This window comes from Saimiri boliviensis, chromosome 1 (genome assembly GCF_048565385.1).
Source record: "Saimiri boliviensis isolate mSaiBol1 chromosome 1, mSaiBol1.pri, whole genome shotgun sequence".
In the NCBI taxonomy this organism is placed as follows: Eukaryota; Metazoa; Chordata; class Mammalia; order Primates; family Cebidae; genus Saimiri; species Saimiri boliviensis.
Window position 1 is genome coordinate 167,481,435 of NC_133449.1, and position 18,574 is coordinate 167,500,008.

General features: G+C 46.2%; 1 protein-coding gene across 2 annotated transcripts in view; it reads right to left on the minus strand.

The window, feature by feature from the left end:
* SIL1 (SIL1 nucleotide exchange factor) overlaps window positions 1-18,574 on the minus strand; it is a 235,363-nt gene that overhangs the window by 160,090 nt on the left and 56,699 nt on the right. The window contains exons 2-3 of one of the 2 annotated variants that reach the window (XM_074380000.1): window positions 10,653-10,767; window positions 3,710-3,845 (exon numbers count right to left, since the gene is read on the minus strand). In XM_074380000.1, coding sequence (XP_074236101.1) covers window positions 3,710-3,845; window positions 10,653-10,727 — 211 coding nt within the window. In that variant the 5' untranslated portion in view covers window positions 10,728-10,767. Of the gene's footprint in view, window positions 1-3,709; window positions 3,849-10,652; window positions 10,768-18,574 lie in introns of both variants that reach the window. The other variant, XM_003933928.4, reaches the window with a different exon arrangement.

The following is an 18,574-nucleotide window of genomic DNA, read 5'->3' on the forward strand; positions in this document are numbered from 1 at the left end:
ACTCAGTTCTATCTGTAAAAATAAGGAGAGTTATAGCGCCTGCCCTCAAAGGAAGCCTGGCAGAGTCACTGCTCAGTAAACGTGAACTATTACCTATATCTCTGGCTACAGATGATGCCTGGCACAAAGCAGGATCTCAGAAGATGCCCAGGGGGCAGGAACCCATTGAAGCTGGCTGTGACTGGCATACACAGACACAAAGTCCTGGTGTTCAGGGGTCCTCAGCCCCAGGACAAATTCCTGAGTTCCCTGCCCAGAACCCACAGGACCTGCTAGCAAACAGCTTTCCTCTGCTTGCTTGTGAACAGCTGATGCTGTATCCACACTCAAATGCTTGCTATGCCTCTTTAAGGTGAGGCAAATCCCAAAATAAACCAGAAGAGACAGGAAAATCACTTCTAGGAACAAGCAGCTCCCAGTAAGGATGCTGACAGTAATAACAGAGGCAGGTAGACTTCAGGAGATTCACCCGCAGCTGTTCCAGGACTGAGTGGCCAGGGCCCAATTCCTACTTGGACTGCAGAGAAGGCCCACGAAGTCATGGGTTGGTCCCCTGGTGTTCCAGGCAGCAGGCAGTCTGGAAATCTGCTTTCAAATGAGCACAGCCAAAACAGCCCATGAACCCCAGTTCCCCACTTGGGAGCCTAAGGACAACAGAGCTGTGGTCCTCCCCTAAGAGTCCTGAGGGGACAGAAGGTACTGAATGGGGGGCAATAACTGTCCATATAAACTTGCCATTTTCTTAAAGTCCACCACCTTCCTGTGCCATGCCACTGACTCTGAGACAGGAAACACTCTGCTAACCCTTTTTGTTCGTGCTTACCCCTTGCTCCGTGATCAAAGTCTCTGTTAAGGAAGGGAGGACACTGCATGAACATGCAAGTCTCTTCTTCACATCGTAAGTTCCCTTCCCCACGTAAAGTTACAGGGACAGAAACCAACATGCTCATGTACCCTCACTGGCATCCAATGATTCCACAATTGGATTGAGGGGGTGGCTAAGTGGAGAATTTACCACTGAAAATCAGAACAGCTGTGTACTGACTGATTTCTCCATGTTAGGAAGTGGGCAGAGGGCTTTGCATCTACCATCTCATGGCATACAACAGCCTCTGCAGCAGGCAGGGCAGGACACTTCCCCCATGCCACCAATGAGAAAAAACAAAGAACAGAAGGATTCCATGACTTGCCCAAGATCCCCTAAGTAGCAAAGCTAGGATTTGAACCCAGAACTGGCTGAGTCTAGTCTGTCCTCTTTACCACTAAATTATACCACCTCCCATTTACCTACCCATTCAGTTCCCAGGACTGACTACATTCCTTTTAACCTTTAGGTAGATGTGTTAGAAGCTCCCAGGCAAAATTCAGAATGTGGTAAATTAAATATCATAATCTGGTTGAACACATTTGCCAGCTATCCACACAGACCTCTGAATTTCCTAACAGTATACACAGAAAACACGTCAATCCTGTACTGGGGCCTCCACTGGTCTGATGCCATGATGCCAGATTCTTAATCACCCCACATCAGACACTGAGGCCAGAACAAGCCTCCCACCTGACCTCCCCTCACCAGTCCTGCTTTCGAGATGCAGTGTAGGCAAAAAATGCTCCTGGGATGGGGCAGGCACAACTGGAACCAGAGTTGCTTAGCCCTCTGAGCTACAGGGCCTCTGCGTCTAGGTGTAACTGCAACATACCAGCCTTTGGGACAACTCCAAGGGAATTTTGTAAAGAAGAGTTTACCACAGACTCTTGAGAACCTCCAAGGCAGAGGGTGATGTCAATGAAACATCAAGTTAACTATAAAAATCAGTGCTCTACTCTAATTCTCTGGGAGTCTCTCAGTGTCCACAGCCCACTCTTATCACAGGCTCTGGTTGTCCCTCCCCTCAAGGATACAGAGAGGGGCTCTTTTCTCTAGCCTTTAATAGCAGCCTCACTGCCCCGAGGGCTGCGCAAGGGGCCAAAGTCAGACCTGTCATCATTGTTCAGTCTGCAACGTGAATCAGGATGCTACTGGTTGAAGGGAGCTACTGACTCAACCACAGGGACAGATAGGGTAGGAGCTGAAGCCACAGGACACTGACTTCCATCTGCTCTGGGAACTTGCCTGGTTAAAAATGGTAGAAGGCGGCCAGGCATGGTGGCTCATGTCTGTAATCCTAGCACTTTGGGAGGCTGACACAGGTGGATTGCTCGAGCTCAGGAGTTCAAGACCAGCCTGGGCAAGATGGCAAAACCCTGTCTCTACAAAAAAATACCAAAATTAGCTGAGTGTGGTGGCTTGCAACTGTGGTCCCAGCTACTCTGGAGGCTGAGGTGGGAGGATCGCCTGAGCCCAGAAGGCAGAGCCTGCAGTGAGCTGAGATCACAACACAGGACTCCAGCCTGGGTGACAAAGCAAGACCCTGTCTCAAAAAAATAAAAGTGGTACAAGCAACACTATATACATAAAAACAGTGGATAGTCTGTATCTTCCACGCTCTACCCCTGAAAGCCTCCGGTTGTAGTCCTTAAGGACCAGTGGGGCTCAGGTCTCAAGTGAAGGCAGGTCGGGGAGGGGTGAGTGATAGCAGGCAGAGGTTGGATCTGCTGAACCCAGTACTTCTATTCCTAAAAGTTCCCTCTGCTCAATGCCATTAGCTCCCAGTTGGCTTCCTCGGTGCTTCATCACTCTTCTGTGGCAGCAGCTACCCATGTGCAAACCCGGCAGGAGCAATATTGCTACCAGAAAGCTGGCTGGCACAGCAAATGCTGCCCTGACAGCACAGCAGCAGTGGGGGCAGTGAGGACATGGTGATGAATATCAGCAAGGAGCTGATGAAACTACACTGTGGAAGCTGCCAGGGTTTGCTATCCACCTTGCCACTCCTGAGGACAGTCCCAGTTGTCAGTAGAGTAGGCACCAGCCAAGGACAGCTAGGACGGGGAAGCCATAGGAAGAGAGTTGGCCCAGGCTCTGGGATCAATGGCATAGGGCAAGTTAGCTGGATGACATAGGACAAGTTACCTAACCTCCCTGAGCCTCATTGCTTTCCATCTGAACGTAAAGATAGTAATAGTTCCTGTTACAGTGAAAACTGAACAGGATTACGCATACAAAGCACCTAGTACAGTACCTGAATATGGTACTGTACTCTACAATATGGTAAAGACTCTGCAATTGCTGACTATTCTCATTATTTTAAGCCCTGGGCCCAGGCTCATGAAAGGGTTAGAAAATTGTTTCTTCTGAGGATGCACTATTTAAAAACCAGGCCAGGACCAGCCCCTGTTTCTTGGAACAGGTTTAACAACAGAACACTCCTGCCCCACACTGGTGCTCAGGACTCTCCCATGAACAATATTTCAGCAGCACTGAGCCGAGCAGCAGAGCCCAAAATAGCATTTGCAGAGCGAGGCACATGTCATTGCCTCTCCAGTGCTTCAGAAGTGCAAGGAAAGTAAGTTTTCAATCACTTGCTCAGAAACCATGGCCACCCACCACCTGCCTTCCTTCCAGGGCACTCAGATGTTGCAATCTCTGTTCTGCTGGAAAATGAAGGTCCCCGAGTCCTGCAGCAGCAGCTACCACTCTGACAGACCATGCTATTCCCCTCCCACAGGCCAGAAATGAGCGGCCTGAAGGAGCAGCCCGGTAGGGACAGAGGACATATGTAGTTTGAATTTACAGTGTGTTTTGCGGGGACAGGGCTGGGCCTGGTACCTGGTCGAAGGGCCTGCCACTCATGTGTCGGGTGGAACACCTCCAGGACCTCGGCATCGAGCTCCTCCTCTGCTTTGGTTTCTTTTCTCTCTGTTTCTTTGGTGCTGCTCTTCTCTGGGTTGGTCAGGGCAAACTCCTTCTGAGAAGGGAAAACACAGGGCATGACCCACCGCAACTAGGCCCCAGGTAAGCAGAAAGAAAATAGCCTGAGGTGGCACATTCTTTTCCTCCATGCCTCCTCTCCAACAGACAGACATGTCTGGATACCCACAATTCCTTTCACAAGGTCAGTCTCAGAACCAGCACATATGAAGTAATAGGGCTAAACACATGTTGTCATGCATGTAAGTGGCACTTTTGAAAACGCATAGGGAATGACTCTAGAAGATCCCATGGTATCTTGAGCAGGTTAAGGGAACACATTAGGGACAGGGGCTGGCAAAAGGAAACAATAAGAGTCTTACTTTCTGATATGCTATTATACTGTTTGATGTTTAAAACTCGCATGTATCATGTTTACAATAAAAATAAATATATTTAGAAAAGAAAAAAACACATACATAAATTGGAGAGTAAGGCCTCAAATGGTCACTACAGATGTACAAAAGCTGGCAGCTAAGGCCCAACTGAGTCCCAAGGAGCCCAGCAGGGCACAATTCCCCAGAGTGCCTATGAGCCATTCAAACCATGCAGGAAGGGTACAAGTGGGAAGGTGGGGATCCAGCTGGGCTAAGGGAGGAAGATGCTCAGGTTGGAAACCACTTCTGTAAACCTGTTTCCTTCCACCCTGTGCAGAACATAGAGGATTAATGAGATCGTGTCTCTGGAGCATTCTCAGCTCAGGTGACAGTGATGCAAGATAAATACAAAGTATTATTCATTTTGCTTTTTCCTGGACTCTCATCCTTCCTATCCCATTTTTAAACCTATTCTTGCATAAAAGCAATAAGACCTCAGGAAATTCGAACCAGAGGGTTCCAGAGCTCTGGAAATTGCATTTGGGAAAGCAAGGAGGAACCCACATTGGCAGACAGGGAATATTTCAGCCTGCCCATCTCCCTGGTCATCACTTTTTCTCTGCTTCCCAATCTCTCCCCTAGCAATAAGAAGTATATTTCTTGGAATCTTCCTATGAGGCTGAATCCGTGCTGGTTACTTTACATAGATCTCACTTTGGTCTTCCAACAATTCTAACCACACCTGGGAGATGTTATATGCATACATCTGGAAAGTTAGTTAACTTTCAAATAACACCTCAGTCTTGGCTGGGAGCGGTGGCTCACGCCTATAATCCCAGCACTTTGAGAGGCCAAGGTGTGTGGATCGCTTGAGCCCAGGAGTTCAAAACAGCCTGGCCAACATAGCAAAACCCTGTCTCTACAAAAGATACAAAAAAATTAGCCGGGCGTGGTGGCGCACACCTATAGTCCCACTCGGGCAGCTGAGGCAGGAGGATCGTTGGAGCCCTGGAGGCAGAGGCTGTAGTGACATGAGATGGTACCACCACACTCCAGCCTGGGTGACAGAACAAGACCCTGTGACAAAAAAAATAAAGTGCTTCGCTCCAGCTCCAGTTAAGACCCCCTCCTACCTGGGACCCTCAATGATCTTTAGTTGTTAGAGAAAAGGTTAAAATGCTAAGGTACTGGTGATGACAACAGACCCCTCTAAGAATTTTTATCTTTTTTTTTTTTTTTTTTTTTTTTGAGACAGAGTTTCGCTCTTGTTACCCAGGCTGGAGTACAATGGTGCAATCTCGGCTCACTGCAACCTCCGCCTCCTGGGTTCAAGCAATTCTCCTGCCTCAGCCTCCCAAGTAGCTGGGACTACAGGCATGCGCAACCATGCCCAGCTAAGTTTTTGTATTTAGTGGAGATGGGGTTTCACCATGTTGACCAGGATGGTCTCGATCTCTTGACCTCGTGATCCACCTGCCTTGGCCTCCCGAAGTGCTGGGATTATAGGCGTGAGCCACCACGCCCGGCGGATTTTTACATTTTAACAAGAAATCAAGGCATGAAATTTAGATGGCAGAATTTCAGGCCTTACTAAGGACCAATAAGGAAAATATCTTGGCAAGAAGCTGCTCTCAAATCACACCACAAGTAATGAGAGGCACTGACTCCAGCATAGTGGTTAAGATGCTGGAATAATTCAAATCCCAGTTTCTCGTGACTCTGGAAAGTTATATAACTTTCTAAGCTTCAGTTTCCACATTTTGAACATGAAAATACTAACACCTAGCTCACAGATTAGATGGGGTACTATATTGTAAACCACTGCCCCTGGGTATATGGTAGCTGTTACTGTTATTTCTTGCAAAGGCAGACACAGATTCCAGGCTGGATGAGCCTGTGCTGTGACAACCAGGAGTGACTATACAATATGGCATCATTCAAGCAGGTCACCTGCACAGCCTGGTGCCTCATACCCCTCCTATCCCTTCAACTTAAAGTTTGCACAACTGTGAGCTCAAAAGAAAACTAGGAATAGAAGAGTAGGTGTACTTATGAGACCACAGAGAAGACAGACTGGCAGGAGGCACCCTCCATTCTGAGGACATGGACATCAAGGACTTCCAACAGCTGAGTTTCCAGAGGGCAGGCACCATGTCAGTCTGATGCCCCCATGCCTAGCACAGGGCTTAGTTTGAAACTGCTGAACAAACGGATGAATGAATGCCCCTTCCCATAGGCAGGTGTGTCTTTTGGGAGCCTTAGACTGAAGCAAGCCCGAAGTACCTGAGTCTGCTGCAGGTACTCGCCTCATATTCCAGAACAAGACCACCCTGTCTGCTAAGTACCCAGGCCTATATATACTACGATCACCCCTGGTTAGAAGCACTAGACTGAGGGATGAGGAGGTGGTTAATAAAATTTACCTTGGAGGTGTGTCAATGAAATGCCCCAGGGGCCAAGCAGGGATGCCAGTAAATCAGTGGACCAGGTGTAAACAACAGGGAGCGGTGGGACTGTAGAAACTGGAGCCCTCCTGCCTCCTTCCTAAGGGAAGCAGCTGCTACTCCGCTGGTCTACCACTGTCATGCAGGCATTCAACTTGAAAACAGAAATCCAGATTTCTATGTGAAATGTTCTTATTTTTAGAACACTAAAAGTGCCAAACTAAAATATCTAAGCATCAACTTGCAACTTTTTCTTTTTTAATTTTTAGTAGAGACAAGGTCTCCCTATGTTTCCCATGCTGGTCTTGAACTCCTGGACTCAAGCAATCCTCCCTCCTCTACATCCCAAAGTGCTGGGATTACAGGCATGAGCCACCATGCCCAGCCTCCATCCTTGCTTCAGTTTACCTATTAGCCAGATAATTCCTGGCAGGCTGTAAGCAAGCAGCCAAACTCTCATCAAGAGAAGCAGAAAGGGGAAAGGGAGATGGTGATGATGATAAGAAGATAGCACAGGAAGCCTTTCAAAACCCAGGTAGGCTGATGTTCATTCTAACTACTAAGGGTTAGGAAAGCCTCTTTTTCTAGGTTTCATTAACAAGATTAACAGAGTAGATTCAAGAAGGAGGGTTAGAATGAGACTGCTGAGCTACATGCTTCAAGTCCTAAGGAGGCCAGACTCTTGCAACAATCCTGCCACTGTTCAAAATGTTTTTTGTACCTCCTCTTGATATCATCTTTGAACCAGATTTTATGACACAAACACAAAATCTGTCATTATTTTAAAGTACACCAATCCCCTTAGTGGGGATTGACACAAAATTGGTACTCCCCAATCTAAGCTCATCTTGTTCACCAGACCTGGCTATGAGAGTCTTTAGATGCTTTGCCCAAATCACACCTAGCTATCCTCAAAGGCCAAAGGCTCAGAAGCACTGAGAGAGGTTCACTGATATGAACAAACCACAGGCTGGACAGTGAGTTCAAAAGCAGAGTTCCAGAGGAGCTTTTGAAAAAAGCAGCATCAAGAGGATGAGGTTGTAATGTTAACAGCAGCTACCATTTATTAAGCCCTGATCATATGTCAGGCACCCGGGCAAGATGCCTTCCATGCCTCAATTCATCCAAGTCTCATCGGTGAAGCACATATTGGTCCCATAGGAGGACAGATACAGGGCTTTTCAAAATCATGCTGCTCAGAAAAGCAGAGCAGAGATTAAAGTCCAGACCTGCCTGGCTCCAAAGCCCATACATAAGTTTTGACTCACTTCTATGATTATTTCATGGTTAGATGTCCTAATAAGTTGTGCCCTGAGAGCTGAGGGAATGATGCTGGGACAATGAGATCGCTTAGTATACCTACCAGCCCAGGCCCTTCCTTGGCAAAGACTTCCATGGGCCAGGTAAGAAACCATAGTCCAAGAGAAAGAACAAGCACAACTAGCCTCGCTCTGCCTAGGCAGTGTTCTGAACAGGAGAGAGAGACGCAGGCCAGCCTTTGGTCAGCTGTGAAATAAACCCGTGCTCTGCTGCCTTCCCAGCTGGCTCCTCAGGGCTCCCTTCCATGTTAGATTATGAGTACTCTCTTCTCCCTATCACCATCACTCCAAATACCAGTTTCCTCTCAAGTGACTGGCAAGAAATGCTAGATAAGGTGTTAGCTGACAACAGCTTACCATGTCACACTTCCTTGCACTTGTATCTGAATAAGAGATTCTTAAAAACCAAAGCCTACAAGATCCAAGAGAATGAATGAATCTCTAATGGTGGGTTGATAGACACTGTAACAGAGAGAGACTGCCAGGGCAACATTTTGGGACAGAAGCCTGCCTGACATAGCCCAAATTAAACCACAGAAGCAGCACTACCATACTAAAAAATTAACAGCTGACATGTATTAACCATTTACTGACCACATCGGGCCAATTTCAGTGCCAGGTGCTTTATATATAATCACATTGAATCTACACTAAAACCTTAAGAGGGAGGTACCAACACTGTTTTACAGATTAGGAAACAAAGCTCAGAAAGGGTCAAATTGCCAAAGTGAGAGGCAAAGGGATCTTACAAAGGGCCTGTGCTCCTTCCACAAGGCTCCACTACTGTACCTTCTCCCATTGTTCACCACCTTTTTAAAGCCCAATAACACACAACCACAGCCCTTCAGTGTCTACATACCTCCTGACATGTGGCATCCCGGGGAAGTACCACAGCAGGAGCCAGGGAGGAAGGCTGGCTCCAGATCATACTGTGATACATACAGCTGGCCTTTCCTAGTTGGGCATCAACCTGCCCAAATGCCTTTCTGGAGGACAATTCCAGGTCATCAGGAACACTTACCTGGACTCCAGGCTCTGAAGAAAGGATCATAACCACCTCCACCCCATTTTCACTGCTGTGAAGGTGGCTGGCTGTGTAATTTAGATTTTTAAATGACATCAGGGCAGCAATTTTTATGGTATGACAGAAAAGATGCTTCAACTCCTACTTGTGCTTAGCACATGATGAAAGATTATGACAAATGGATACAGCTTAGGAACAGACATAAGGATAAAAGCAGCTTCTGTTGATGAAAGTCAGTATTAACATTTTTCTGAGACTAGACTCAATCGAGCTAATATAAATGGGCCAGAATAATTATGCTCTGAAAGCTCATCTATTTGGTTGGACTATTATCCAAAAGGGACTTCCTAACTCAGTCCTTAAGTAAATTCATCAGCATGCCTTTGTTAATTGTGCATCTGCTAAAGCTCACAATGGGGAGCACGGCATCCTCATAAGCTACAAAGTTGGGGAGGGGACACAACCCTGGTCCCTCAAGGCTCTTTTCTGGGCCATTCTATCTCCAACCCATGCCAGAGACAGCCCCAACCTCATGCTGTAGCCAGTCCCATTCTCAGGGGCCTCTGGGATCCCATTCACACTGTCCTTGAAGAAGACACAAATAAACAGCACCAACAGGATCTCAGAGAGCAGTAAAAACTCAAAAGGTCTCCTGACTCCTAACTGTATGTTATCTCCTGCTCCACAAAGTGAGGGGAAAGGCAGAGGGAAAACAAACGATTTCAGAGACAAGGTGGAAGCTTGCCATGAGCCAAAGGTGAAACACAGCTAAGCTGGATTGTTATTAAATTCATCACAATTGTCATTTGCACTTCAAGGACCTCCAGCTCCAGAGCTTCAAGCGCTTTATCTAACATTTAGAGGGAGCCCTGGGGGTTGGGGAAGGTGGCCAGGGGAGGGTGAAACTGTCAAAGAACTGACAGTGAGAGCTTCTCAAGGGAGAAGAGAGGGAGGGCATTAGGAGCTGGTCAAGGGCAGGCTGTTGCTGAGACAAGCCAAGGAAACGGGGTCAGGAACCATAGTGTGCTGCACCAGGCCAAGCTCAGGGCCTTTTTGTGCATTCTCCTCCTGCCAGTGGCAATGGCAGAAGCCCTGAGCAGTGAGGTGTAGATCAACAAAGAGTGGTCCAGAAAGAACAGGGAGCTACAGACAAAAGGAAGGAGAATAGAGATAGAGATAAACTGAGAAAGTATAAGGAAGAGAGTAGAGGGGAAAAAAGTCTTACTTGGAACTGATGCCCACCACACAGGCACTCAGCTTTTGAGAAGAATTCTGACATTCACGGCTCTCACAAACTGACTGGCTATGTGATTTTGGCCAAGTTACTTAATGTCTCTGAGTTTTAGTCTTCTAAAAACGAAGACAAAAGCTGTAGCTGCCTACTTCATAGTGTTGTTGGGAGGATTAAATGATTGAATACATATAAAGTACTCACTATAAGATTTGGTACATGGAAGATTATATTAATTTGTCATCATCATCATCTAATTCCCAAAGGGAACTGTGCCAATAGTTTTAAACAAAGGCCAGAAGACACACAGGGATTGGGGGAAGAAGTCTACCTACTCCACAATCCACTGCCAGCCACACTCACATAAGAAACATAAAAGCCCACCCTACTCCCACAGCACCCCTGGTGAGAGGGAGGCCTTCGCAGACTTCATCAGGAATCCCTCCCATTTGCAGTAAGACATTTACCCGGTTCTGATGACTGAGGCAGAAGGTGAAGCAGGCAGCCATCAGCAGCCCAAGGAGCCTGCCCAGAGGAGCCATCCTAGATGAAGGCAGGCTCTAGTGAGCCGTAGTCAGGGACCTGTAGGTGCAAGCACAGAAAACAGAAGGTCAATGAAAAACTAGTGCTTGGTGTCCCTGCACCGATTCCCATGTCGCCACTTGCTCACAGATGTCAGACATTTCCTGCACAGAGGTATAACAAGTCTTCTACCACTTCTAGATAACTCTGAGGCCTCCATCTCCCATGGTGGGTCCAGCCATCCAACAAGAGATATGCCCTGGCTAGAACCATACAGTCAACCAAAACTCCTGCATAAGCTGTAACAGCCATGGCCCCTTCCTTTTTCATTAACAACTTATTATCAGGTTGTGGTGGGTAGCCTCAACTATGATAAGGAGAGAAGGAAACTAACCAACTGATCTGCATGTGAACAACATGGACCCAAATCCACATAAGGCTTTGTAACCATCCACTTCTAAAACATACCCCATTATCCTTCTTGAAGACAGATGGCATCAATATTGTCTAAGCGAGCAAAGTTCAGTATCTCCAAGCCACCAAACCTCTCACAATATCTTTCAGTCAAACAAATCAAAGTACAAGCTCCAGTAGCTACTACAAGGAAAGGCAAAGGCGGGAGGATCACTTGAGGCCAGAAGTTCAAGACCAACCCGCACAACATAGTGAGACCCTGTCTCTACAAAAAAAAAAAAAAAAAAATTTAGCTGGGCGTTGTGGTGTGAACCTATAGTTCCAGCTACTCAGGAGGCTGAGGCAGAAAGATCACCTGAACCCAGGAGGTTAAGGCTGTAGTGAGCCGTGATTCCACCACCGCACTCCAGCCTGGGTGACAGAGTAAGACCCCATCCCTACTAAAAAACAAAAAAAAAATTAAAAGGATATAAGGATGGGAGGATATCCCATGTTCATGAATTAGAGACTTCATACTGTTAATAACAATACTACCCCAAAGCAACATACAGATTCAGAGCAATCTCTGTTAAAATCCCAATGGAAAAACATATCCTAAAACTCATATGAAATTTCAGGCGACCCAGAATAGCCAAAATAAATCTTAAAAAAGAAGAAAGGGCTGGGTTTGGTGGCTCAACACCTATAATCCCAGCACTTTGGGAGGCCAATGGGTGGATTGCCTCAGCTCAGGAGTTTAACACCAGCCTGGGAAACATGACCAAAACACCATCTCTATCAAAAATACAAAAACTTGCTGGGTGTGGTGGTGCATGCCTGTAGTCTCAGCTACCCAAGAGGCTGATGTGGGGATCGCTTGAGCCTGGGAGGCAAAGGTTGCAGTGAGCTGAGATCGTGCCACTACACTCCAACCTGGGTGACAGAGTAAGTATCCATCTCAAATAAAAGAAGGTAAAAGAAGAAACTCAGAGGACTCACTCTTCCTGATTTCAAAAGTTACTACAAAGCTACAGTAATCAAAGGGTGATACTGGCGTAAGGATGGACAGACAGACCAATGGAATAAAATTGAGAGTCCAGAAATAATCACAAATATGGGCAATTTTTGACAGTGGTACCAAGACCATTCAATGGAGAAAGGACAGTCTCTTTAAGAAATGGTACTGGGACAATTGAATATCCACAGGTAAAAGAATGAAGTTGGACTCTTAAATCATTTATAAAAACTAACTAGAAATGAATCAAAAACCTACATTTAAGAGCTAAAACATAAAACTTGGAAACACAGATGTAATCTTAACGACCTTGGATTTGGCAAAGATTTCTTAAATATGACACCAAAAGCATAGGCAACAAAAGAAAAACAAATAAATTGGGCTTCATCAAGATTAAAAAGCTTTTGCATCTCAAAGGATATTATCAAAATAGGGAAAGGACAGAATGGGAGAAAATATTTGTAAATCACATCTCTGTTAAGGGTGTATTGACCAGAACATGTTGAGAATTCCTAAATCTCAACAATAAAAAGCATCCCAATTTAAAAATGGGCAAAGGCATGAGTTCAAGAACAGCCTGAGCAATATAGCTAGATCTCATCTCATAAAAATTTTTTTTTTAATTTTAAAAAAGCCAGGTGTGGTGGTGTGCACCTGTAGTCCCAGCTAATCAGGAGGCCAAGATGAGAAGATCTCTTGAGCCCAGGAGTTTGAGGCTTCAGTGAGCTATGATAATGCCACTGTGCTACAGCCTGGGCAACAGAGTGAGATTCTGTTGCTTAAAAAAAAGTAAGCATGGCCGGGCGTGGTGGCTCACATCTGTAATCCAAGCACTTTGGAGGTCAAGGCGGGTGGATCACCTGAGGTTGGGAGTTCAAGACCAGCCTAACATGGTGAAACCCCATCTAAGAAAAAGAAAAAAAAAAGTAAGCATTAAAAAATTAAAATGGGCAAAGGACTTGAATAAACATTTCTCCAAAGAAGATATACAAATGACCAATAGGGACATGAAAAGGTTCTCAACATCACTAACCATGAGGGAAATGCAAATCAAACCACAATGATACACCACTTCACACCCACAAGGATGGCTGTAATTTTTTTTAGTAAAATAACAAGTGTTGGTGAAGACATGGATTAATTGGAACGCTCATACATTGCTGGTGGAGATAGAAAACAGTGCAGCTTGGTGGCTCCTCAGAAAGCTAAATATAGAATTACCATATGTCCCAGCAATTCCATTCCTAAGCATATTCCCCAAAGAATTGGAAACGGATTTGAACAGATATATGTACATCAGTGTTCACTGCAGCATTAATCACAATAGTCAAAATGTGGAAGCGATCCAAGTGCCCATCAAAAGACGGAGTTTTAAATGTGGTATATACATAAAATAGAATATTATTCTGCCATAAAAGGAATGAAATTCTGATACCTGCCACAACATGGAAGCTTGAAAACATTATGCCAAGTGAAATAAAGACACAAATGCTCAGGCACTGTATGATTCTAATTATATGAAATGTTTAGACAAATTCATTTAGATAAAAAGTAGAAAAGCAGTAACCAGGTTGAGGAAAAGGGGAAATGAAGAGTTACTCCTCAATAGGTGAAGAGTTCTTGTTTGGAATAGTGAAAATATTTTGGTCTATTCTACTAAACTGGAAGAGAAATCAAGAAAACTTAATCCAAATTAGCAAATGATCTAGGAAAGAAAGGCAGAAGGAAAAGCAAAACAAACCAGAAAACCTTAAGAAAATTCAGGATGTGTCAGTATTAGTCCAGACCCTTATAGGAGGTTTTAATATTTATCCCTTAGCCCCAGTATACCTCATTAGGCAGTTTACTCAACTGAAGCTTAAGTGAGTTAATTACACAGCAGCACCTCTGAAGAGTGTGGTGTTTACCTTTTATCTATCCCACTCCTGCCACATGCCTCCCTGCTTCACCTTCAGAAACTGGACATGTGGCATGACTGCAGTGGGACCTAAAGCCTGCCTGAATCCACTCTCAGAAGTCACTACCCCTCTGCCCAGCCCATCTTCTCAGGGGTAGACAGAAACTTTCCCTAAGGACATCTGCAGCCATGAAGGAAAACAGCCCTGCTGGACCGCCACTGTGCTAAAAAAGCACAGCCAAATGGAAAAGCAAAGGCTTGGGTACTAAAAATAGCTGCTACACTCACCCAGCAGCAAAAGCCTTAGCTTTATGCCAGTTCCACCCCTTTTTTGCCGACAAAATGGAGTGGCTAAGTGCCACGAGAGCTTCCCCCAGCAACCTGGCTCCCTGGTGCACCAATCACACTGAAAGGCAGGGAGTGAGTTCACAGCACCACACTAGGTTCTGGACAGGTGGCTGGCCATCCCTGGGTTTGAGCAGGAGAGGGGCCAGGCTGGGTGAGATGAACAAGGGGCAGGGGTCGCCACATCAGGAGGGAGAAGGCTGGGGAGGCCTAGGGAGATAGCTCCTAAGAGGGCACAGCCCTAGAGCTTCCTATACTGCTCTACACTTTTCTTAATCCTGCAGCCTTGGCTGTGGGAGAAAAAAAAATAAAGAAACAGCATTATCAGGACAATGTATGATAAAACAAAAGATTAACCCAAAGCCACAGATGTCCCTCCCCTTCTACGAGAGCCTCATGTGTATACACACACACACACACACACACACACAGCGCTATGCGCTCCCTTCTTACAGCCTGGGATTAACAATGAAACCAGTCGTGCTGGGGAAAAAGAGGAGAAGGAAGAGCTAAATGAGAAGGAAATAGTCAAGGGCAAGGAAGACAAATGAGCAGAAGGAGGAGGCTCAGAAGGGACTGAAGAAGAAGAGGTCAGGGGCAGCTGATGCATAAACAGCAGCTTCCCCAGCTCCTTGGAGTGGGAAGGGGAGTGGAGGGTGAGAAAAATGGCAGCTCCCAGAGGGCTCCCAGCCATCTCCATCTCCTGCACACACACTAACCCTGTCAGAAACATTTTCTGCCAATACTAAGGATGAGAGATGGATTTACAGTGGATCCTTCATCTTCCCTCAATAATTCCACATGGACTGCATACCTGACCCAGTTATTGCCTCCATATATTTCTCCACAAAACAGGGAGCGAGAACGAGAAGAGAAAGAGAGAGAGGACAAGAACATGGAGCTGAGGTGGGCAGTGCGAGAGGGATGGGGAGATTGGGAGGACTGAGGAGAAACCTAGGTGAGGCTGGGAGAAAGGAGTGAGACAGTTTCTCAGGCTTCACCAGGGTATTCAGAGAGCAAGACTCTGCAGCATGCAGGCCCAGAAAACAGTGTTCTCTGTCCTTTTAAGGCCTGGCCTGCAGCCACCTCACCTGGCTTTGGTCCTTACTCAAGAAGTGGCAGGCATAGTTTACCCTGGGCTTTATGCTAAAGCTGAAGGAGAAAGGCAAGTGGCACACAGCTATGCTCTGCCAGAATGGCCCACCATCACAAGCAGGGACAGAGGCAGTAGCAGCAGCAGCAGCCAGCTGCAATCCCTGGCATAAGTAAAGCCAAAGTCATGGCATCCTGTTGAGGCACAGTTTGGCATGCCTGGCCTGATGATAGTGCCCTTCCCAAATCACTTGCCACCCCTAAACTCTGGGTTCACCTCATCACCTCATCAATGGCCCCTGCATACCCTGCAAAAAAAAAAAAAAAAAACGAAATCCTTCTCATCATCCTTGGCTTTCAGTGGAAGACAGACCTACATCTTTATATTTACAGCCCTCTTCTGACTTAAAATACCATCACTCTGTCCAGGAAAGGGGAAACTATTTTAATGTTTCACCAGTAACTCTTTCCTTAAGTGTCCTTGGGCTTTGGGACAAAAGAGATAATAAAGTACTTGAGATGGCCATTTTTCTATCAAAAGTGGCCATTTGTAGGCTGCACCTCTGCTTAAACAGAGGTTGGATGCACTCACCAATCTGTATTGCTAGCTTACTGCAGTCCAGAGCAGATGCTTGGGGAGCAGGTGGGAGGAGGCCACTCAGCCCCCACCTCCCTCAGTGCCTCCTGTCTTCCATGCAATTCAGACAAAACTGGGGGAGGGGACTGGGCCCCGTGTAAACAAGACATCTCTCCTTAATGCCTTTTCTCCAGAATGGAAAACCAAAGAATGGGAATGAGGATGGCAAGAAGCCAACAAAGGGAGAGGGAGCAGGACTGCTGGGTCTCTGGCAGCTTTTGACACGCCTGGCAGGGCCCATAGACAGTAGCTGCTTAAAAATTTCAGGACCAGAGCACAGAAAGAACCGGAAAAGGTTCTAAGTGTTCTGGGCAAGCAAAGACAACTCAGTAGCCTGCCCCTGAAGCCCTTAGAATTCCATCTTATAAAATGTTCATGTTATTAACCTACAGTGTCTGTTCACGTATTTCCCGAATCTTCTGGAGAAAGTGAAAGGGCAAGAATTCCTACTTCCATTCTATAAGGAAGAAAGTGAAACGAAAAGACAAAAGAAAAAAAAACACTGGGTAGTATAACACATGGACTTAAGAGTCAGACAGACCTAAGGCCAATTCTTGGCTCTGCCACTTCCTACCTATGTGATCTTGGATACAACTTCACTAGGCCTCAGTTTCTTCACCTATAAAATGGGTATATTAAGAATTTCTACTTCAAAGGTTGGTAGCAAGGATTAAATAAATAAATAGAAAGTGCTTGGTATAGCACCTAGCACCTAATCATCACTCCATTTTTTAACTGGTTGTTTTTTTGAGACAGGGTCTCACTCTGTCACCCAGTCTGGAGTGCAGTGACACAATCTTGGCTCACTGTAAGCTCCACCTCCCAAGCTCAAGCAATCCTCCCACCTCAGCCTCCCGAGTATCTGGGACTACAGGTATATGCCACCATACCTGACTAATGTATTTTTAATTTTTGTAGAGATGTGGTTTCACCATGTTGTCCAGGCTGGTCTTGAACTCCTGGACTCAACTGATCCACCCATGTCGGCCTCCCAAAGTCTTGGGATTATGGGCCTGAGCCACAGTGCCTGGCCCACTCCATCACTGGAATGGAAATGATGACTGCTGCCCCTGGACCCACAGCCCATCAGGGCCAGACCAGGCAACCACTCTCCAAATCTGCTTCCTGCCAGACCCACACTCTCTCCAGCTGACCCAGGCCTCAAACAAGGACCAAAGCCTTTTGTCGGGTAGCTACTCCTAGGAGGTAGGAAATACAAGTTCAAGGATGACTCCCTGGCTGAAAATGAAGAAACCCGAGGGAGTTTTCTGCTGAGCCCCAAGACCCAGCCCACTCAGCACTTGGCCCAGCATATTGGCATCCAGAGAGTCAAGCAACCAGCACGTAGAACTGCCAGCTGCAGGAACAGCTGTAAGACAATCACCTGCTTTACAAACTGACGGTTAGAGGATGAGCTCTTCCACAGACACACATTCATTACTATTTATGGGCTGCACAAAGTCATATGCACACATATAATCACTCACCTCTAAACAAACAGAAGTGCACTACCTAATTTAAGCAGACAAATATGAAGCTGAAGAAATAATGCCAAGAGGATGCTGAAAGGACGCCCCTGACAAGAGAGAACAGTGTGCAAAGGCTTAAGAAAAGAAATAGAATTTTAAAGAATTTGAAAGACAAGAAAAACAAGTTTGGAGTAGTCAGGCAAACAGGCTTTTTCCCCCTAAGACAATACTAAACAGAAAGTCAAGAGGTAGATAGCAATTAAATGGGAAGTCTTTGAACAGGAAAACAAACGTGGCTTCTAACTAATCCAGCCCCTAATTGGCAAGGCAGCTGTACTGGAACATCTCTGAGCCAGTGGTCATTCGTACAATGGGGACAGTATCTGCCCCGTGTTTCGAAGCCATGCCTTTGGCCAAGCAAAGAGGGACTGCTCTCAACAAACCCAAGGCACCCAAGAAAAAAGGTTATTAGAGGAGGCTGTTGGAGGGTAGAGGGTTCACAATGAATCCAAGCCTCTGCCTAACCAGAGAGCTACAAAGCCAAAATCCACTCTGCAGCCTGCAAGGGAGAAGAGTGGCAGTACAGATGTTAGCCCTGCCAGAGGGCACAGGGAGCCAAGAAGGGCTCCACAGGCCCAGCTGGGAACAGGCACTAGGAGTGAAGGCAATGTGGGATGGGATGAAATGGAAGGGCAGTGAGGGGCATTCCTAGCCCTTTCTCTGTACTCCCAGAGGTGGAACATAACCTACAGTCCATTCTCATTCCAGTAGAGAAGAAGGGAGCAAAACAAACTAGGGGAAAAAAAACAAAAACAGAAACTGCAATCACAGAGACGAAAGATAATGCCTCCAATGAAAAGAAATCAAATGACACGACCGGGCGTGGTGGCTCACGCCTCTAATTCCAGCACTTTGGGAGGCCGAGGTCAGGAGTTTGAGATCAGCCTGGCCAACATGGCGAAAACACATCTCTAAAAATACAAAAAAATTAGCCAGGCATCATGGCGCACACCTGTAAT